The sequence below is a fragment of the Ambystoma mexicanum genome, chromosome 3p, assembly GCF_040938575.1.
Source record: "Ambystoma mexicanum isolate Mex_15411 chromosome 3p, UKY_AmexF1_1, whole genome shotgun sequence".
In the NCBI taxonomy this organism is placed as follows: domain Eukaryota; kingdom Metazoa; phylum Chordata; class Amphibia; order Caudata; family Ambystomatidae; genus Ambystoma; species Ambystoma mexicanum.
Genome location: NC_090925.1, coordinates 759,192,790 through 759,216,241, shown reverse-complemented (window position 1 = coordinate 759,216,241; position 23,452 = coordinate 759,192,790). Strand labels below are relative to the sequence as shown.

Below are 23,452 nucleotides of genomic sequence, written 5' to 3'. Positions count from 1 at the left end.
CTTACTAACCCATCCCACCTTATCGTTTACAGATCTGCCAGAGCGCCTGGGGATCAATTCCGTTGGTGACAGTGCGTGGTACAAATACCTTTAACATTTAACTATAAAAAAGGTGGTTCTGCCAGAATCCTTTAGCAAGCTGGGTTTGCTAGATGGAATCAGGAGGCCAAGGAGGAGAGGGCCGCAAGGAGAGGAGCCCAGAAGGACCGTTGGAGTGTGGGATGCAGAGATGATGGACCGGTGTGTCTGAAGGGCTGCAGAGTGACGAGGGAGCCGTGACTTCAGGAACCCAGAGCGGGTCGGAAAGCAGTCTATCTGCCTTGTTTAGGCCAGTGCTCGTTACCCTGGGGCGTGTGTGGGTACCAGGGGTGCCTGAGGGGCAGGTGGTGAGACCCAGACCTCTACCCAAATCCATCTGACCTGCTCGCTGATGCTCCGCTACTGTTGATGAGTTTCATGAGACAGAGAGAAACTCAGTAGCGTACGGGTGAACGGAACAGGAGCGTTGTGGAATGTGAACAGCCCGGTGAGCGAAAGCAGGCAAAAAGCAAGTAAAAGCTGGAAAGCGATGAAAGAAAGCAAAGCGGAATGACAGAAAAGGTGCACTAGAGGCATGGAAGTAAAGAAAGACAGAACCAGTGTGCTGGCGGCGCAGAAACAGCCAATAGTGGGTGCGAGGGACCCGAAAGTAAGGAGGGGAGGGTGCAAGTGACCCAAACTGGAAAGAGACAGCAAAGAGATAGAGAGAAGGAAAACAGACAGTCAAGTGAGTGTGCAAATAACCAGAAAGTGATTTAGAGGGTGTAAGCGACCAGAGAGAAATACAAAGAGTGCAAGACGTCAAAGAGAAAATGAAGGTGCAAGAGAGCAATGGTGAAAAGTAAGGAGAAGTGTGCAAGAGGCACAGAAAGGTGGAAAGAAGGTACAAGTGTGCATGACAGAAAAAGGTGTGCAAGAAGAACAGTAAAGTGAAAAAGGACAGAGTGAAAGAGACACAGACGAGGAAAAGGTGCCAGAGAATAAGTAGAGGGGTTAGAGGTCAGAGTGGTCGCACCTGGGAAAAGCAAAGAACCCGGCATTCTAGAAAGTCTCGGACACTACCCCAAGAATGAACTGTACAGTGAAAGGTACATCCTGATAAGTGGAGCTTTTTGTTTGTTTGAGACCAGAAGGGCCTAGGCTTGGGGAAGGAAACCCTAAGAGGCCCACTAAAGACAGTGCTGAACTTTTTAAAGAGAGGCCTAGTCTTGGGGAAGGGAACCCTGAGAGGCCTAACAAGAACTGTGTCTTTTTTTTGAAAGAGAGAAGCTTGGGGAAGGGATCCCCATGAGACCCAGAGACATTGTGAATTCTATTGACTTACAGCAAGAGCCCCACGTAGAAGGTTCCAGGGGTAACCCTTTTGAGTTGAACTATTTTGATCTCGCAGAACTATACCTATTGGTAACATTACCTGAAACCAGCTGTGGGTTACCTCTCTTTTTGAGTCACTATTTTTCATTTAAGAAAATCCCCTATCACATTTGGTTTAAGAGTGAGGGCAAGCATAGGTTTGGACACAGACAAACTTTAGTTTTGGAGGTTCAAACAACGACAGCCCTTAGAAACACCAGTTGAGGGACCAATCCATTTAGAGTTAGGGCCAGTTAGGTACTACACCAACCCCAAAACCGTATTAAATAAAAGGTTTTGAAACGGTTACCTTTGAGTCTGTCTCTCTTGATACCATGGCTGTCACACACAACTCTGTTGCTCCGTATTCATGACCAATAAAATTTCAATGGCCAATTTCTAATCCAAATCTAGGTGTTGGAACACTATCAGCCATACTCGATACAGTGCTATGTGCATAATGTTGCTCATAGTGTTCATGAATAAGAGAAAAAAACTCACCTGGAGACTTTCGCCAAATTAGGTAGTTTGTAGAATTGTTTAATAAGCACAATTAAACAACTGCCTTTCCTAGGGTCAAATTATTATTTCATCATAATTTCCGTTTAAGATGACACGTGTTTCGGCTAGGTAAGCCTTTCTCAAATCAGGGCAAGCATATTCTCTTAGCAGCATATACGTCCAATTTACAATGCCAAATGTTATTCTGTTTTGGAATTCCTGTGCTTAATACGCTGCACATGGATTACCTGCAAACTACCTAATTTGGTGCAAGTCTCCAGGGGAGTTTTTACTCTTATTTGTGCACATTAGGGTGGACTTTGCTTTCCTCCCGCCCACTCCGGGGAGATGCGACAACAACCTCTTAATGTTATGCACAGATTGGAACAACAATATTACAAAGGTTGCAATTTTTGAGTCGCTAGCAGAAGACCAGTCTAAGGGAAAGCACCATACTTTTACTCATAGAGTTCATGCATAGTATCCAAAATGTCATATCTTTAATGGACGAAGTCATGAACATATTTGCCTAGATTTCTAATATGCATTGGTCCCAATGACCAGCACTCTGTTAACACGTGCATAGCCATTTCTAATATCTTTGGGATCCTACATATTCTACATCGGTCTTCCATTGACAATTTTAACGCAGATCCCAATACTAGAGAAAGGGTAGGCTATTAATACAAAGTATTTAGAACCAATCTACGACGGTTCTTAGATGGGGATAGCAACAGGTATGGTTGGGGTTTCAACATGAATATAGGATTTCAGTGACGCTAAGTGAGTGAAGTTTCTACACCAATCCCAATGCTCTTATTTTCTTTCAAAGATTGCCTTTAACTCATAGTTATCTTTGTTCAAGTCTGGATACCAATCAACAGTAGAAAATGATTCTAGGATTAGCCTAACAATCTGCTGATCTCTAGGTTTTCATCTCTAAACCAAGAGTATGTAAGAATTGGTATTTAGGGTCAGTCATTGCCTTGATGTATAATAGGCCACAGTTCTTCAGAACATTGGCTTCCAGGGAGATAATGCCCAACTCGATTCTCAATGTCTCCATTGGAATACACTTTAGAAGACCTAATAGCTGCTTCCAAAAACGACCCTCTATTCTTTGTAGCCATGACATATCAGCAGTAGTGAGGCTTTCTAACCCATAAACAATCGCTGGATTAATGCACTGTTTGTATAAGCGCCTAGTACCCTCTAAATTAAAACCTCCAGTACGCCCAGTGAATTCCATTATAAGAGCAGTAATCTACATACACATGGACGAGCCTCCACCCCCGGATATGTATGAGTGGGCATAGTCGATGTTATTTCCCATCACTGTTAGCCTAGGTCTCCTTGTCTGCCTGTTTGCAAACCGGACAATCAGGATTTTATTTCCATACATGCTTCAGTTGTTGGCTTCAGCATATTTCCACAACTCTCTGGCTGTTCTAACTAAACCAGAAAAAGTGTAGTAATAAACCACAAGATCATCTGCATACGTGTGGCATACATTGTGCTGAGGTCCTATCTTTCTATCTTTGGCGACAGCCTGTCGCCCTAAGCAAGCACTTTGTGAGGTCAACCATCTACAAGTTGAATAGGAATGGGGCCAAGACGCAGCTCTGCCTAACCCCTCTTGTTATCAAGATAGGGCGCATCAAGGCCTCTTCCCCATCCAACTTAACCAGGACCATATTACCCTCATGCAATTCCCTTAAAAATGCATGATATAATTTGGGCATCCATAGGCCTCCAATCTTAGCCATAGTCTTTCCTTGTTCAGAGAATCAAAGGCCGCCTGAAAATTAATGAAGACAGTGTACAAGCCTAGGTTTGTTTTTATCTCGGCTCTTGAACAGGTCTGGTGATCCTGACGCCTCAGACCATTTCTGGAGTTCATAAAGAAAGAGTGAGGTTATATTTTGCTTCTGATGTCTAACATAGACAATAATCTGTAGTTTCCAAGAACTGTATGATGATTATCTTTTTTGTAAACTGGCATCAAGATCGCCGTTTGCCAAGATCGCGGGAGTCTGCCTGTACTTATGACTTAATTTGGCCAACAGGATTTCCAGATATCAGTCCAGGATCGCTTTGTACTATGCTGGCTATTCCACTCGGGCAGGGGGATGTTGATGTTTTTAACCTACCAATATGTTGCTTAATATATCGCCCTTTTCAATCCGGGGCACACTTGTGAAACCCCATCTCTGACCCCATAATAGGGCGGTGGCATGATGTCAATTTTCCCGACTTGGAACTGTGTTTCTCGGAAACTAAACTGTTCGTGTGGCGTGTTCTAGATGGGGCCCTCAGAGTGAAAAATGAAAACATATTTATTTTGGAGTGATGCGGAAACTTAACTTTACTTGATGGGGTGCAAGTACTCCGCACACATATCTATCGAGCTCCTTGTAAACAGTTAGCATCACACTGTTACAGGGATTTTCGTTAAAAAAATAAATCTTATTTCCTCGTCGCCAGTCGCAACATGGTCGCTTTAGCGGTTTTCCGGCCTAAATGCATGTCGCCACACACAACATGGCTACCTATAAGGAGGCTCCAAAGCGCCTCGCGCATAGTTCACGTGTTTATCTTCTCCGTCATTATGCCACATTTCTGTAGCTCTGTCAGAATGATGTTGTCTGTTCCCACATATAAAGATTTAATTATAAAATGCCATTAAGGAAAGCGCCACGTCCTACCCTCCTTCTTTATGAACATGATGTCGAATTGATACATTAAATAAATACAGTATACAAGAAAGCTGTGTCAATTTACTAAAACATGATATTTGTGCATACCGGCCTCTCTGCAGCAGTCTTTCTTTTATTGCCATGCAATCCGAAAGACGGCAGGGGATGTCTTGAACTTTACTGCCCCAATGTGGCTGTCACCGGCACTTCCGGTGGACCGACGCGGCGCACGCCGGGAAGAAGGAGGGGACTTTCTATGGGTAGAGCGTCGTCGCTTGACGGATCCCAGGGCTCTGTGCGTGAAGCCTTCTGAGCTCCCGGGCGGGACACAGCATCTGCCGTCATGGTGAGTGCTCATTGGGGTATAGTGTTGGGATGTCATTTACTCAGGGTGTGTAGGCGTACCCTCTCGCCATATGTACAATGTCAGTCATTTCCATACCGGCGGCCCAGGTATATAGATTTTCCGGTGTTGACCTTCTCAAGATGGTGGCTTGGCCGAGTCATCGCGCTTTGTGTGACGTCATTTTCAAGCGATATCTAAAATCGAGCCTGCAATTTATGGAGGGGGCAATGTGCCTTTGGTTGGTGTGTATTACTAGTAGTGGTGGCTGTTCATCTATTAACGCTTTGTTCATTCCCCACTCCTGACAGCTCTATTTTAGAAGATTATGTACTTCGGTAATATGGCACAACGGAGCAGAGATGCACGTCTCCAATACCTTACTATTCTTAAGTTAATCACATTGGCTAGGTTTGTAACACTGTAGGTGCCCTTAGTACGGTTGCCACACACAAAATGTCCCTACTTCCGTCTTTAGGCTAGTCGCCTCGCCCAATATGGCATCTGACGTTTATTGGGTTGTGTGGGAGGGAGGATTAAATGATTTCCACGCCGCAGTTATTCTCTTTATACCAACACTCCAAGTCAACTGGTTTTGGAGAGCTGACCACTCATAGCAAATTCAGTGAGAAGCTAAATGAATCGATCATTTGCATGGTTTCCGTGAGGAGCATTATTTTGTGCTGCTTTGCTTGGATCTGTAAGATGCACCAGTTTGTCGTATACTATCGCATGCAAATCAAGCGCAGATATTATTTTGCCCCAGACCACTTAAGTGGACTCCTTGTTTCGAGGTGCTGCGATAGATTGACTCTGAAGACACAAATTCTCCTATACCAACCCCCTTGACAGTCCAACACGCTTTTTATACATCGTGATCGTATAGGATTCCATACACGTGAGTGAAGTTATGATTTCATCAACGCCAACGTAATTTTTTTTTAATGGGTTGTGTTCCATTTATTCCTTGGTACCCGAGGGTGAGAAAACAGAGGAGAGATAAAACTGGTGACAGCAAAGGAAGTGTTGGGGGACGGGGGGATGGGGCATGGCTTTTAGCCATTCATTGCAACTAATGGAATGGGTTGGGGTTGGTATTTGTTAGCTATATACATTTCTAATTGTGCAAACCCAGCAGGGGCAGTAAGTGTATGTGTGTATATAGCTATCCTTCTTCTTTTTTTATATATATTTTTTTTTCTTCTCCGGACGGAACTCGGATTGCTTTGAGATGACTCACATTCTTTTTTTTTTTTTTTACCCCACAACCTCATCTGAAGCTCACTCGGAACAGCTTCACACTCTTCAAACGTGCTGAATAATTTCTCGAGAGTTCTTACTTTTTTATTAACATCAGTTTTTCCTTAATTATCAGTGTTTGAAACATTTGTGACGTATGCACCTTGGTGCAAGTCCTAATAAACACATTAGGATTGCCAATGTAATCATAACACCATGTATTGTGGCAACCCCTTAAGTGTATTGATCATGTAAGCTAAGGACCAGCTTGTCGGTGCTTTTTCAGTGGGCGGTAGCTGTGGCGTCCAGTTGCGGACCTATCACTTGAGTGTTCAGGAATGCGGATGCAGCATTTGAATCCAATCGCGGTGCATACTTCTCCCTTGTATGCAAAGATATATTGTATGGGCCAAGACACTGTTACGAGACCCTTATGTGCAACGCTACTTACTCATACCTCATTGAGGTTGGGGGTATCGTGGTCCAATTCCTTGAATAATAGCGCTGCTTGCATATTTTTCTATCCATTTTAGTTTGATGCCTATCTCGGATGTGTCGCAACTATACCATAAGAACATTCTTCTGACCGTGAGTGTGTTGGGGATTGTTTGGATGTCCAATAAACCCTAATAGGTACTCATGTTCTTTACACACTGTAGGGTTTCTGACTAATGTCTCTGATCATCACAGATGCCCCCCCCTTTCAATCAGTGGAAAGAATTGCATTGGGAGGGAAGCCAGTCAGTGTTGGCAGTTTGCCTAGATCCTGATATGTTTGGGATGCAGGCGTACTGCTACGTTGCATGTGGTTGACTGTTCTAGCTTTTCCTCCATATGTGAATGCCAGGGTCTACGGGCTGATTTGTAGTTTTACAAACGTCTAGCAGTCTTTAGTAGAAGCGGGGCAATGATGAGGAACAGTCATGTTGCATGATCAGTACATTTATGTTCATATGTGCTCATGAAAGCGTGGATACAGTTAATTGACTTTTGAGGACTTTCGTGTTTCAAGGAGTGTGCAGGCAGTGTACATCCCAACCATCATGCAAAATAACAAAGCTACCCACAAACAATGGTAGTTATCATGATGCAAAAGTGACCCGCTTTGGGGGGCAGATTTGTGGTCCGCTTGCATTGTAGGAAATTGTGACTTCAAGCACCTAACACACACTATGTTCTACAGATGGATGTAGAAATAGCATGAGCAGAGGAGTTCAATGCAGCTTCTTAATCTTTCAGTCACGACCAACCTAAGACTGACAGTCGGAGTGTGTGCTGTTTGGTGCAATCAATATCTTTGCTAGAATTGCAATTCAAACGAATCACTGTCTGTGCCTAGGGCAGATGTTGTACCTGTCTGTATGCCTGTAGCAGCAACAGGAGTTGCAACAGGAGTTTGCAGAGGTTCACTTTCAAGGGCAAGGTACCAAGTCACTGTATATGTGATCGGAGCATCTGCCTATGTTTGCAGCTGGGCAGTGTCCACAGTAATCAGAAAAGACGTTATTGCTGTGGGCACTGGTGTACTGGTTGTGGGTCTGCAATGGATGAGTTAGATGTAGCCACTTTATTGGGTGAGGTTGACTGCATCTGTGGTGTGGGGGCTGCAGGCAGAAGTAGAATCTTGCATCTGTGCTGAATGTCACCAACGCTTGTTTTGGAAGTGGAGACAATCTGCTTTGGGCCATGTCACCTTGGCTGAAGAGCAGACTTCAGGTGTAGATCTAGTCCCCCGGTTTGAGCATTTGGCAACATCCATCAGGAACTTTTGACAGGGCTGCCTTCACCTGGAAGTAGACAGAGGGGGCAGTTTTCACAAGGGACTGGAAGACAAAATCCTTAATTTTTCTTTTGTGTACAGTTTAATTAAAACAACTCTTACACAAGATCTCATATAAAAAGGTTAAAAGAATTTGTCTTCGTGAATATATTCAATTGAAATACAAACATAATCACAATCCATAAAATGAGGGCGATTAGTATGACAATACATTTCCTTACATCAGCAAATGCCTTCACAAGTTGAACAAAGCAATAGGGCATCAGAGCTAGCATTTATAATATAACACATCAGGTTATATGGAGATCCTCCAGTAATTTAATATCGGCCTCAAACTTTCTCAATTTTCCATCGGCACATTTCCATACCTGCAGTATGGCAATGATTTTACTACGACTCTGGCCAGCCAGACATCGTAACCAAAAGAATTCACAGGCTATTTCATCAAGGTCTTAAGCAAGTTTTGAGTAATAGCGTGCATATATAGATCTCGTCCCAGTACATTTTCGTAAGTACATGCTAGCTGATTCCACTTCCTGTCTGTTACAGCAGATCATACAAGTTCTCTCATGTTCTGGAATTCCAGCCCAAGCCCCTTGGATTTCAAGCACATCAAGCCGGTGTAGCCTGATATTCATGAATATTCGGAATGTTATCAAAGATGGATAGAGTTTAAAATTCTTGTGGTTCTTTATAATTAACAAACATCCTGGAAGAGGTAGATAATGATGACTTTTAACCCAGTCAAATTTTCGGCTGAATTTTTCAAATAATTCAGCAGGGCACCCTCCCCATATTCCCACCTCGGTGTCCAGGACAGCCTCTCAAAAAAACACTCGTTCATGATATTAAATTTGTTCATAGCTGAACTATTACCATTCTCCATGGATGTATGCAATATTGACAGAAATGTATCTGGAGATGAAAACTTGATCTTTGGTCTAAACAGAGCAAAGTTATACTTAATCGGAGTAACGGAGGAAATTAATCCCATCTCCAGCCTGATGGCCTTGACAGGAGTATAGTTACTTAATCCCAGAATTCTATGCCATATCAAGCCTTCAATTTTATCAGCCCATGAGGTCCAATCAATAAATGAGGCCTCCCGACCATACAAAAAGGCTGATGCTAGTTTCTGTTTATATACACTATGTATCCCCCACAGATTATAGCCTGCAGATCGTTTGGCGATGGATAAGACCACTCCCATAGTAGAAAGAACCTTAAGTTTCTTATTTAGCTGCAATTTCTCATTGGTCCCTTTTTTAAAATTTTTATGTATTTATTTATTTTTCCAGACACATCTTCATAACCCAAGTACTTGTACACGCTGACCCTTTTTGATGGTACCAATATTACAAGGGATGGCATTCTTTTTTCAAGCATGGTAAACTTACATTTGTTACAGACAACATGTGGCATTTGAAATGGTCTCTCTCCCCCTTCCCCCCCCCAACCCCTACGCCTGCAGAACATTGTTCCCGGGCCTCATTACGTTCCGCCAGGCGGGGAGCTGTCCCCCATAGAATGGAGAGCGTTCGCAATCAGGCGCGGCTTAAAAGTGATCGCCGGATATTTCTGGTCATAGTCTAGGACCTGGGCGGGCTACCGTAATTTTGGCGGCCAGCAAGAGTTGAGTGATCAGCGTGGCCCTCCTCCCCGTTCTCATGTAAGCGTCTGGGTTCGGGATCCCAAGAAGGACCTGTTCGGGAGTTAGCGGAATGGTCACTTGGGTGATGTCTTCTATAGTGGCGAGGCATTGGGTCCAAAACTCCTTTACCTTAGGGCAGGTCCACCACATGTGGAAATAGGATCCCAAGTGGCCGCATAGACCCCAGCAGTGAGGGTCCAGGGCTTGTTGGAAGTGGTGAAGACGTAAAGGGGGGTAGTACCATCGCAAAAGCAGTTTGTGGGCGCGTTCCCGGTTGTTGATGCAGCGGGATGCCGTGCTTGTCCTGGTCCAGATATCCACCCAGGATTGTTCCTCTATAGCATGACCCAGGTCCTGTCTCCCACAGGGACATGTAGGAGGGTTTAGAGAGGAGGGGGTCGTCCAGCAGTAGCTTGTAGAGGGCAGAAATCTTCCCGCGGGCAGGCAGGTCAGCCGTTGTGAGTTCCAAGGGAGTGAGAGGCCGAGTTGCTGCCATCCGGATCTGGGGGTTGGAGCAACAGTGTTTTAGTTGGGCATAGGAGAATCTGTCCGTCTCCGCTAGCTGAAAGGAGGATTTACATTGTTCGAAGTTAAGGGGGGAGTCTCCTGCGAAGAGCTGTCCCAGCGATTCAAGGCCTCCTGCGACCCAGTTCCTGAAGTTCGCTGGATGAGCTCCCGGGGAGAAGGCCGGGTTGTGGAAGATTGGGGAGAGCGCGCTCAGGTCGCTTGGGATCCCTCTGTATCTGCGGGCCCACTCCCATGCCTTATCGAGTTTTTCGTGGCCATCAGAACATCTGGCCAACTCCGGCGCAAGGCGTTGGGGAGGAACGGGAGGAAGCAAAGGGGCACGGGTAGGCGAGATTGTTCGATGTCCACCCACTTTGGGCGACCTGAGGCCAGTCCCCATGCCTGGAGTTGGGCCAGCTGCGCTGCTATATGGTACTTGCGGAGGTCCGGGACCCCCAGCCCTCCCAGTCTAGCGCTGGCCATCATTTTCCAGGGAATCCTCGCTTTCTTGCCCTTCCATATAAAGTCAATTAATTTGAAGCGCAGGCGTATAGGAAGCAGGGAAGGAGGTTCATTTTGCAAGTCGTTATACAGCCCAGCAGGGAGATTTCCTGCGACGGCCAACGCTTGAGGTCCTTCTCCAGTTCCTCGAAGAGCGGGGGGAAGTTGGCCTGGTAGACTTTTGTTGGCTGTGCCGGGATCCGGACCCCCAGGTATGGGATTGCTTGGGTGCTCCATTGGAACAGGCTTTGCTTCTCCAGGGCGACCCTTTCGTCCGGGCTCAGGCCCACACCGAGGGCTATTGATTTGAGAAGTTGATGGCGAATCCCGCTACCTTGTCGAAGCTATGGAGCTCCACCAGAGCTGCCCTCAGGGAGGATTGGATGTTTGTGACGGTTAGCAAGACGTCGTCCGCGTAGAGGGCGATCTTGTGCTGGGTGGCGCCAACGGTTCCATGACCAGGGCGAAAAGGAGGGGGGGACAGGGGGCATCCCTGCCTCGTTCCGCAGGTAGCAAGGATGGGGTCCGAGAGGCGGCCGTTAACTCTGAGCCGGGTTTTGGGAGCTTGATAATTTGCCAGGACCATTTTCCTGAAGATTGGGCCAGAAGCTAAAGGCTTCGAGGGTAAGAAATGACCAGTCCACCCTATCAAAGGCCTTGGTCGCGTCCAGGGCAAGTAAGGCCAGCTGCTGGGAATTTCTTGTGGTCACCTCTGAGGTTTAGAGCCCTGCGAATGTTATCTTTCATGGACCAGTAGTTGATAAAGCCGGTTTGGTCCGGGTCTATGATGTTCGGTAGGACCGGAGCCAAGCAGTTAGCCAAGATATTTAAATACATATTGGTGTCCAGATTGAGCAGGGAAATCGGTCTGTACGAGCAGTTCTCAAGGGGGTCCTTTCCGGGCTTTAAAGCGAGGACCGTGATGGATTCCTGCATGGACGGAGTGATCGTTCCGGTCGTCGCAAATGAATTGAAGAGGCGGGCCAAGGGAGCCACCAATTGGGGACGAAAGAGTTTATAAAACCGGGTGGTGAAGCCGTCTGGGCCGGCGGCCCTAGGCTTCAAACTCTTTATAGCCTCTTCCACCTCCGCCTACGTGATGGGCGTTTCCAGCTCCTGGCTAACCTCTGGGGTCAGGCATGGAAGGGCCGCCTTACGGATGAATGCGCGCTGCACTTCCAGGGACCTCGGGACCGCTGTCATATTCTCAGATTGATGGGCAGCAGCTAGCCGAATTTTCTCTTGGTCTGCATAGTGAACCGACCCCTGTGGGTCGCGAAGCCCCAGGATGGATTTCCGAGTCTTCTCCCTAGCTAGCTTGCTGACAAGGAGCTTGTTGGCTTTGTTATTGTGGACGTAGTACCATTGTTTGGTCCTAGCAAGCAGGTTCGCAGTGGTGTCGGCGTGGAGTGCCTCCAGCCTCTTCCTCGCCATTTGCAAGGCTTTGTAGGATTTCGGGGACCAGCCCTTCCGCTTGTGGACCGCTTCGGCTGCACAAACCTCGGCCTCCAGGGCGTCCCGGGTCGCCGCCTTCTGTTTGTGAAATGCGGCGCCTTGGGCGATCAGTTCCCCACGACCCCCACCCCCCTGAGCACCGCCTTCATGGCGTCCCAGGTGTTGGCGGGGGATGTGTCTTCGTTACGGTTCTCAGTAAAGAAGTTTTTGATTGTCCTGGCGATCGCATCTCTCACCGTCAAGTCCCCCAGGATAGGGTCATACAAGGTCCATTGGCGACGTGGAGGGGGATCCGGGTCGAGGATTCGGAGGGAGAGCGAGACCGGGGCATGGTCAGAGAGGATCCGGGGACCGATTGTGATGTCATCCGTGAAAGTCAGGATCCGGGGTGAGGCCAACAGCAAGTCGATTCTGGAGAAAGTGTGATGTACATATGAGTAAAAGGTGAAGTCCTTCTCCTCCGGGTATACCGCTCTCCAGGTGTCGACCACATCAAGCTTGCGGAACAAGTGGAGCAGGGCCAGGGCTAGCTTCTGATCCCTGGAGGTTGGGGGTGAGATCTGTCTTTAAGGGGGTCCGGGGCCCCGTTGAAATCACCCCTGATAAGTTGTTCCTCAGTGAACGGGAGGAGGATCTCTTCCAGGTCCTGGTAAAATCCTTCTTGGAACTCATATGGGGCATATGCTGAGACGAGTGTGCAGAGTTGGCCCATAATGATGCATTTGACAGCCACAAAGCGACCCTCTCGGCATCGCCGGACGTTGAGGACCTGGGGGTTCAAGCCAGAAGGATAGCGGTGCCACCCTTTTTGGTGCCATTGGACGCTAAGAATTGCATGGGGAAGAGCCTGCTTCAGAGGCGAGAAAAATCTGCTGGAATTGGGTGTGTTTCCTGAAGGAAAGCGATTGAGGTTCCGTCGGATTGCAGCCTGTGCAGGATGGATTTTCTCTTCGGGGGTGAGTTCAGGCCCCTAACATTTAAGTGGTGAGTTTCAGTTTCTGATGTGGAGGCTGGCTGTCTGAGGTCATTTGCCGTGGGGGGGGGGGGGTGATTGGGAGGGTTCTAGGTTAGCCATAACTGCAATGTGTCAGCGGAGTTAGAGCTCCTGTGGCTGATGGTTTTTAACAATAGTCTCCAACGGGAGTTCCAAACTTCCAACTTCGGCCTCCAACGGGAGGACCTAACTGTGGCTGGGGGTCCGATTGATAACTGTCGGCGGGTCCCCCGGGCGTCCCAGGCCGGCAATGGGCGACATGGTCGAAGTTTTCTCCAAGGGGTAATACGATGACATCCACCTTGGAGGGTGTAGGCCGCATGGAGTCCGCGGCGAGCTTAAGATAATACCGCTAGTCTCGGTGCCGTGGGGTCCTTAAAGGAAGCGTGGGCCGTCTGGGTTTGCGGGATCTCTGCACTCGTGACCAGGGGGTCCGTTTCGGCTTGGGGGAGCCAGGCTCCAGGGCCTGGTCCGACCGAGGTGGGAGAGAGGGCCCCCCGCCCTTTGGGGGGAGCCCGCTCGTAGAATGGAGGCCGCATCCTCGAGGTGACTGATGGTGCGAGGAGTGCCTTTTATATGAAAATTGTAGCGCCGTAGGAAACAGCCATCTGTAACGCACCTGCTGGTCTCGGAGAAAAAGGGTGAGAGGACGGAGCATTCTGCGTTTTTGAAGGGTTAGGGGCGATGGGTTAGGGGCGATGGATCTTGGAAGATTTGAAGGAGAGCTCGTCCTTTGAGCGGCCTATCGCAGCGATGGCCTCCTTAGTGGTGAAGAAGTGGACTCTCAAGATGACATCTGGGGGAGAGTCTGTGTCAGATCCCCGCCAAGGGCGCATTCGGTGGGTGCGGTCCAGCAGGAGTTGCGTTTCATCTAAATCCGGCAGTAGAGATTGAAAGAGGGTGCTGACATATTCGGGGAGTTCTTTATCCGGGATTGACGAGGGGACCCGCCGGATCTGTAGGTTATTGCGCCGGGAGCGGTTTTCCATATCCTCTTGCTTAAATTCGAGGATTTCGGTTCTATCCATTAGTGCTTGGATGTTACGTTGCATCTCGTCATCGAGTTAGAATGGTCCATTGCCAGTTCCTCAACCTCCACTATTCGGTGTTCAACATTGTCGTTGTTCGGTTCCAACTTGGCTGTGAGTTCCGTCATGCAGTTCCGGAATTCCGCTTTAATGTCTGACACAAAGACCTGGAGGTCTTCCTTGGTGGCCAGCGTGCCCTTGACATCGGAGGCCCTCTGGGGAGTTAGATTCGGGGGTCGGTTTTCTTCCCCTTCTCAGGGGCCTGCAGCATGGTGGCAATGTCGGTGCCCCTCGATGATTTCACCACCTTGGTCATGGCTTTAGGGGAGAAGCGATGGGTCTCGAGAGTTGGCCTCGGGAGCTGGGGGGAAGGGGGGGAATATGCTCACTGCCAGGGGCCACAGGAGCCTAAGGTGGCGATAGCAAGGAATGGAGTGGGCCGGGGCGCCCCAGGAGGCTTCTCAAGGAGGAAGGGCAGGAGTGCCTTCTCGGGATAGTATAGTGTTGTGATAAGCCACACAAGGTGAGAAGCCCGGATCCAAGGCCATGGGTTGGAGGTGGTACTGCTACGCTGGTGCGTGGTGATGGTGGGCAGGGGCGCCCCGATCACGCTGGAGATAGTGGCAGGGGGGCCCTCCTCCAGAAGGGCTCCCCGTGGCTGTAGGCACGTCGGTTCCACCGGCTCAGGGTGCCAGCTGCTGGGTGGCGAGTCCACCGGAGCTTGGAATGCTTAATGGGGCCAGCGGCGCCCACCTGGACAGTAGAGCAGCGACCGCGCTGGAGGTGGTGGCTGGGGGGGCCCTCCTCCAGAAGGGCCCCCTGTGACTGCAGGCACCACCGGCTTAGGGCGCCGGATGCTGAAATCATTCCTCACAATATATTATAGATCCAGCGTTGTTCTAGTTTGTAGAGCTGTGCTACCATGTCACCACCTCTGGGGTGGGGTCTCATTGTCTATGACGAACAAGATTAGATCTGTCAGCGTGTCCCTTGCGTTTGTAGTGTTCAAGGAGTGGCTTCTCAGGCGTTTGGTTTCTTATACATGAGCAATGCTCTGATCTTCTCTGCCTCACTTCACATTTACTCTTGCAGTGTGTATGTTCTCTCAGCTGCCATTTGGATGCTCCATGTTCAAACCATTTCTTTGTAACCGTGAAATTACAGGCCACACACCCACCACATTTATGGTGACCCTTCACAGCTGGTAAGCCCCATAATGGGAGCATTTTCTTTTCCCTGTGTCATTGTATATGTTTGCACCCATGTTTGTGTTAGGCATTTTTCTTAAATGCAAATATTTTTTTTATATTCAGGGTCCCTTGGTGTTTTACCAGAAACCAGTTCTTCTGGAGGAGTATTTTTATCTGGTCACTTGCCGGTCCAATGGGTAGCCCATGTCTGTAAAATCTTTTTTTTTTTTAAAGATATTCTGCATGTTGTACAAAATCTTCTTGTGTACTACAGTTACACTGTATTCTAAGGAACTGGCTGTATGGAAGATTCAGTTTCAACACTGCCGTGTGAAAACTGGTATAATGTAGTCACCCATTTCAGTCTGAGGGATTACTGTATATGGTACAGGCATATCCTTTTTCACTTATGTAGATGTCAAGGTCCAGGAAACCTACACTCTGATGGTCCAATTCCACTGTAAAATTGAGATGATCATCACAACAATTCAGCCACCTGAAAAACAGGCGCAAATCACCCTCCGTGCATGACCAAATGTGAAACACATAATCTATGCAACGTTTCCTTACTCAATATGGCTTGCCCATGGGTTATACATTGCAAAGATGTATATTCGAAATGGGGCATATACATATATGTCACATCGGGCGCAAAGGTGGCCCGCATACTGACCCCTTTCTTTTGCGAGCATGAAAACAAAGACATTTCACACACTGCAAACCTTGCACATTCTACAATAAAGCCACTAGGTGGCTTCGATACACACGCCCTAGTATACTGTACAGAATATCCAAGCATTCGCGTTGTGGAATCGAGGTGTACAAAGATTCCACATCCAGTGTAACCAGAAAGTAATTTTGTCCCCTGGAAATTGTGGTCAGTGTATTATCATATGTATAGAGTCCTTGACATATGATTTCATGGTATTCTCACAGGGTTTTAGAAAATATTTGGTGTATATGGATAAAGGTTCCAGGATATTCCATGGCTGCCATGATGGGTCTCCCTGGAGGGTCTGTCATGTTCTTATGTACCTTGGATAAGATGTAAATGGCAGGTATCTTCGGGTGTTCTTGTGTGAGGAAAGTCTTTAAAAATGTTAATGTCCCCCCCCCCCTCATAGCATAATCAAGAGTGGGTATGTGCATGCCTGAGGAGGCTCTTGATCTCTTGCTGTTTCTGTTTTGTTGGATCCCCAGGTAATTTCTTATGTGGCTGCATCTGGTAGCAGCCGTTCGGTTTCTGATTCATATTTCCCAGTATCTAGCAAAACAATCCCTCCACCCTTGTCTGCTGGTTTTATGGGTTGGGTATTTTTACGTAAGGCCGACAAGCCCAGTCCTTAATCTCTAGTCAAGTTAGTTTTTGTAAAGTGCTTCTAGAATTTGTCAAATAACTACGTTCTCAAATGCTGTTATTTCTGTGGGACAGTTATAACTCGGAGGAATGAATCTAAATTTCCCTTTATGGCCTGTCTGATTTTTTCCATTTGTGTACTTGACATGTTATCCCTCTGTTGTGTAAGGAAATGGATTTCAATTTTTTAAAAAAATTAAGATTGATGTTTAGAAAGAACTTGCGTAATTCTATTTCGCACAGGAAACTATATCAGTCTTAGCTTGGAGTAATATTAGTTGAGCTTTGCCCAAATTGTAAGATGAGAGAATAATGATGGCCAGATTTATTGGTTCTGATACCATGACAGGTTTTCATTCGGTCGTATTGTGGTTAATTTCCTTTGTTTCGGCCTCTCTGTCCCCCTCTGAAAACCCTGTTGTCTCGATGCACTGAAGACCCTTCCTCCCGTAAAAAAGAACCTCTTCCACCTGTAGATGTACTGCGGTCTTGGGCGTTGTCATTTGAGGAGTTTGATGTGTTGGATAATGGTCTCCTGTTTCCGGGATTTTGATTTTGTTAATTGTAGAATGTTTCTTTCAGAAAGGGATATGTTCGCTCTTCTCTGTAATTGTCTGTTCTTCTGTAGTTGGTTGTCCAGAAAAGCCTTCTCTAGGATCGGCAGTTGTTCTCCCTGGATTTTACATTCTTCCTCTGCTGTTTCGATTATTAATATAATCCAATCCCTGGAGCATTTTTTACCCACACCACAAGGATTGATACACATCCTCGGAATGTTGCAGACCTGTAGACCTTCAAATATTCCAACAATAATTTTCCCGTGTTGTTCGGTCTTTATCAATTTTCTTCTTACCGCATGGGGTCATGGTTGCAATCGCATGAAGGTAGGGGGCAGGCTGGGGACATGGCACAGTGCTGTTGCAAATCTGGGACATGGTGGCAGGTCTTCTTTCCCGGGCCACACAGTCAAGCGCTGCAAGTGGCAGGTACGGGAATGGGGTGGCCTGGAGTTTTTCCAGTAGTGCCATCCAAGTCTGTGCAGTTGCAGGCCTCTGTGCACCCCCGCAGACTTAACCCAGACTGTTGGTACAGTAGAGTCCTAAAAAGAAGTCCCACATGCAGATTGTTGAGTGCACGGCCTTCTTTTATACAAAGGGCCGACCTTTCTACAGACAGCCACTTATGTAATTGTGGAACACACAAAATGCTCCAGAGAAGCGGAAGCTATCCCTTTCCCCTGTCTCACTCTTCCAGATCCTCTTTTCCAAGATAGTCTAGAGATCCGTGCCATCACCATAATTGCAAGAGGAAACGCTCCAAAGTTTTGTCGCTGTTGCAGATGTCTGTGCAAAGGCCATCATGGCTAACATGATGTCCATGGCCCCAACAATGCTTCCTAAACCTGCGTGAGAAGATGAGGGGAGGGAGGACAGAAAAATGAATGGGACAGATGAGGATCTTGGAGTGCCTTTCAAAGACGAGGGTGCAGAGGTGGTCTTTGCGGGCAAGTATATTAAAAGTAAGACCTCTAAACGGTTCTGCAGCACAAAGTAAAACCTGGAATTTACAGTGGCTCTTCCTCAACCAGAAAAGAAGCAGATTAGAAAGTTTAAAGATCTTCCATCACTGGCCTTTTCCTTTTACGATGACATGGAAAATAACCTTCAAAAAAATGGATGGTCACATGGCGCCTATACTCCCAAGGTACCTTTTCAAGTTGTACTCTATGGTGGATTTTGATACCCCAAACCTGGGTGAAGTCAATCTGGATAACCAGCTATGGGATCCAATTGGCCAACCTAAATTTGCCCCAGACAAGGCTACTTGGGCTGACCCTGTTGACATGCTTGATGGTGCTCTAAAGAAAACCTGTTCAACAATCATTTTAATTAGTGCCAGGGTTTGCTGTGATAATGCAGCACAATCCATGTTGCTAGATTTCCAAGCATTGTATGCAGCCCACGAGGAGGGTGTAGACTTGATTCCACTCCTAGAGGTGATTCAACACCAAGTCCATAAATGACAGTTTTAGTTGGCAGTTCTACACAAGAAGGCATTTGTGGCTGCGCAATTGGAAAGCAGAAGTAGCCCTTAAGACTGCATTAACAAAGCTCCCCTTCCTAAGCCTGTTGTATTTGGTCAATTCCTGCAGAAGTTGCTTCATGACTGAAAGCCCTCTGAGGGGTAGAGATTACTTGTAACATCCAGACCAGTGGCTAGGATCACATTGGCCACCCATTGATCACAGATGGCAAAAAGTTCCTTTTCGGGGCATAGGAATAGGGTTCTCCAACTGCCACGCGTCACCTAACGGGAGTCGGTGTAGCCTCGCAAAAAGCAGGACTGTTGGGCAGCTGCCAGTGGGAGGTCGAGTGCTGCAGTTTGTCCAGGCACCTGCACCCCAAGGGCAAGAGTACCAACACCAGTTTGTTTTGTTTATTTATTTGGTAATGCGCACCAAACCCTTGGGTAGCCGGGCGCAACACAGTATACACAAGAAATCTTAAGCTTCATTACAGTATTTGGCATGAGTATATAAAAACACATAGGCAAAAAAATATACAAGAATATAAACAAAACATATGTACAAGTATAGGGCATATCCTGGGATGTCCAGGGCACTCTAGCAAGTTTAGCTAAATAGACAGATATTCAAACAAGCTTATAAGTCAGACTATAAATCTAAGTATCATATATGGGCTAGTAGGTAATGATGCATGCTCCGTTACCTCAAGTACGGAGTAGTTCATGGGAGCAGAAAGGTTCGGTGTGGGCCAGGTGTAGTAGGCTAGGTATCAGTCAGGTTGGCGCGCAGCCATTTAAGTATCTTGTGTCTGAATTTGGAGTACGGTTGTTCAGTTCTGAGGTCGATTGGTAACTTGTTCCAGCATTGAGCAGCTTTGACAGGAAAACGAGTTCCTCCCGCAGTCGAGCGTTTGAACCTAGGAGTCTCTTAAGTGTTAGCAGATCTTGTGGAGCGGGTAGATGTTTTCATAGATTATCCACTAGATACAGGGGAGCTAGGTTGTTCAGACATTTAGATATGAGGAAGGCTGTTTTGAGGAGGATTCTGTCCGTTATCTTCAGCCAGTTAACCTCTTTCCTGAATTTGGTGATGTGCTCTCTGTGGGGGGTGTCTAATGCTGCTCTCAAGGCATTGTTCTGCAGTCTTTGAATTTTGTCTGTGATGTATTTATTGGCTCCTGCATACAGGGCATTGCAGTAGTCTAACCTAGACATAATAAGAGCATTGGCTAGGGTGATGCAACTAGCACTGGAGAGGTACGGTCTGGATGAGCGGATGAGTTTGCAAGTGTAAGTGGTAGAGGAGGCAAGGGAGTTGACTTGCTTCTTCAAAGTAAGGGAGGAGTCCAGTTAGAATCCACGGGTTTTAACCACAGACATCCCCTTGATGGGGTTGTTATCAATGCTGAAAGATGTGTAGTTTGGGCTTAATTTTTGGATGTTAGCTTCAGAGCCTAAGATTAGTATCTCCGTTTTATTGTCATTCAGGCAGAGGCCATGGGAGGCCATCCATGCCTGAATGAGGGTGTAAATCTTGTTCACCAAGGCTGAGTCTGCCTCGAAGTCGCCCGAAAGGGGTATGAGGATCTGGGTGTCGTCTGCATAGTTCGTGTAGGTGACACCCAGTCTTGTAGGTGACACCCAGTCTGCCCAGCTTGTCAAAGGCTTGGTGAAGATGTTGTACATGGTGGGGGAGACACAAGATCCCTGTGGGACACCGCAGGTTATTTTGATAGGGTCAGCAGAGTTAGATGTGGAGAAGACTCGCATAGTGCGATTCGCTAAGGATTGGACCCAGGCTATAGCATCTCCGGTGAAGTTAGCAGCGATCTGAGGTGGTTGCATAAGACTGCATGGTCCACCAAGTCGAAAGCTGCCGACAAATCCAGTAGGAGGAGCAAAGCTGTTTTTCCATTATCCTTTAGTTCCTCAATTTGTGTCTTGAGGTCTAGCAGAGCTTTTTCCGTGCCGTGCAGTGGGCGGAAGCCAGATTGCCGTGAGCCAAGCAGGGAAGCTAGTCCTGGATTTGTATGTAGGCAGCCCTGTCTAGGATTTTAAGTAAAAATGGCACGTGGTGATGGGTCTATAGTTGGTAGGGATAGTGGGGTCCAAAGTTGGTTAAAGTAATGGGAGAACCCAGGATTCTTTGAGGTTGGTGGGTACCGTGTTGGATTTTAAGGAAGAGTTTATAAGCTTGGAGATAAAGGCAGCTAGGTCCCTAGCTGTGTCCTTTTATTATTTGTGCTGGGCAGGAGTCACCCTTGCAGTTTGAGGGAGAGTATTATTTTTTCTGTGTCGATTATGGAGATGGTCTTGAATCTGAAGGGTGTGGTTGTCCTATTCTCTTGAGGTTGAGGTGTTGGTTGGTCCAAGGGTCGCAGTGTGGCCTTTTATTGTTGCAATTTTGCATAGAAGAGTGATTTTGTTTAAAAGGGCTTTTTGTATGTTTGTGCACCATGCTTTGTTTTTAGGGGCGTTGTCTATCGGTTGAATTGGGGATTCCAGTTCACGGAGGATGGCGAATAGCTCTTTAGTATTAGTTAGCTTTCACAATCCTGTCATTAAAGGTGTTCTTGGTTTTGATGTATTTCTTTTTCAGTTAAGTTGTTTTTGTTGTTTTCAGAGGGGGAGTGGCGCCAAATGGATTGGAGCTTTCTTTTTTGTACTCTTAGAGATTTGCGGTGGGGCATAAACCAGGCATCTAGGTGGGCTTCCTGTTTAGCTTTGCACAGTTTGGTTGGAGCAATTGCGTCTAGTGCTTTAGTCATAGCATCATTGAAAGTATTTACTAAGGAGTCGGGATTGTTACTTTCCGATCCAGAGATGGCTGGAAGGAGAAGAGTGATATGCTTTTCAGCAGTTATATCCTTCTTGCTTCTGGTCAAGAGAGGGGGTACCATGTTATTAGTCTTAGGGCTGAGGAGATCTAGTGTGGCGGAGAAGGTTATTAAAAGTAATGGTCAGTCCATGTTTGTGGAGCAATATCGGTAAGGCTGATGTTACAGTTTAGTTCAGATACCCAGTCAAGGGTCCTTCCTTTGATGTGGATAGGGGAGAGGACTTTTTGATCAAGACCGTGGTCCTTTAGCTGGGCTGCAACTGACTCTGCATGTTTGTTGTCAGTATCATTGAAGCCGAGATTAAAGTCTCCCATCAATAGAGTTTGGGAATGGTCTTTGGTGGTGTTGGCTATAAGGCTAGTTAGATCGTCTTCAAAAGTGTCTAGCGGGGGGGGGTCTATATATTAGGTGGATTGAAAGCGTGAGGTTATTAGAGAGGGACATTTTAGCTGTAACTATTTCAAAGGATGAGTAGGAAACTGACGTGGCAAGTCTAATGGGATGGGTAGATTTGAAGATGATGGCTAGTCCACAGCCTCTGCCATTAGGCCTATTGGCTCTGAGGATTTGGTAGCTATCGGGCACTGCTAACATTAGAGTTGGTCCCGCAGCCTTGTGAAGCCAAGTCTCAGTTATGGCCAATAGGTCCAGGTTGTCATTATTTAGGATGTCTGCAATTTCTGATGCGTGGGCTATCGCTGATCTAGCGTTGATGAGGGATGCTGTTAGAGTTAAAGAGCTGTTATGCTTAGCTGTTTTAGATGATGAGGTATCTAGAGTTATGTGAGTTTTAGTAGAGGTTTGAGCGCAGGTAAGGGTGGACTGCTTAACTATTTGAGCAGTTTTTTGGCTGGGTATTGGTGCATCTGTTGGCATTATTAGGGTGGTTTCTTACAGGTTCGTAGATGCTAGGCAATCTAGATCTGAGTCTCAGGTTTCTATCCTTGGAAGGGCTGATTTTGATAGTAAGGGCCATCATACGAAGTATAGCGATGGTAAGTATTGTCCGAGTGACTTTAATGAGGCAGGGGACATTTTCTGTCTATGCCAGGATGTTGCTGTTTTTCAGTATGGATAGCAGGTAAGTTTCTGTACTATGTCTGGGGGGTACTATTTGCTGAAATCTAGGTTTAATTTTTGGCGCAAAGGCTTGAAACACTAGTGATTGAGAATAGAGTGTGCTAACATTCAGTACATGTGCATTGTAAAGAAATGCATAGAGAAAATTCTAACATGCAGTTCCAAAGAGCAGACTGAAGAAATTCGACTTGGTGTTCAGAATCATTTCACTACCCCTTGATTGTCTTACTTCTGGAAGTACTGGGGGGGGGGGCGGTGGGGGAGCTTGGGGGTTGGGCTTCCTCTCACTATTGTTTGTTGTCAAGAAACAAGCAGGCGATTACAGGCCTGTCCTTCATTAAAACGAAATAAATCATCCCTTTTGTGTATCTTCCTGAATCCAGGACCTTTTCCAAGGGGTTAGTTCCCTCTGTACCCTGTCCTTCTACTCATCAGCTGCAAGTTAGAAAAAAAACATTCCCAACTCCCTCCCCAATCTACCAATGAGATAAACTGGCCCGCTCTCCATAACTGACCCACCCTTGGGAGGCTAGTGTCGAACCAAGTCTGGATTCTATTCAGATTCAGGATCAGGTTCCTCGCCTCCGGGCCCACAGGTCACTCAAAGAGGAGGGACATGCTGTTACCCCCCCCCCCCACCCCCAATCTCTAGGCCCTTCCACCATAACTGCCATTGACCCCATAGGCGGGCATGTTCCCCAATCCTGCGCAGAATTTTGTTTGTACGTGCTTGTATCCATTCTCCAACGGTCGACTGTCTAAGATGAGAATTATCTCTCTGCTCCCTCAAATACAGAACCAGAACCCTAAGTTGTGTAGCTTTGTAGTACAGATAAATATCCGGCAAGCCCACCCCTCCTTTTTCTTCTGGAA

General features: G+C 46.9%; 1 protein-coding gene across 1 annotated transcript in view; it reads left to right on the top strand.

Annotated features, from left to right (window-relative positions):
- Positions 1–4,780: 4,780 nt before the first annotated feature.
- Positions 4,781–23,452, top strand: part of ELOB (elongin B) — a 211,105-nt gene continuing 192,433 nt past the window's right edge. Inside the window, exon 1 of the mRNA XM_069651670.1 lies at positions 4,781–4,935. Coding sequence (XP_069507771.1) covers positions 4,933–4,935 — 3 coding nt within the window. The 5' untranslated portion in view covers positions 4,781–4,932. The remainder of the gene's footprint in view (positions 4,936–23,452) is intronic.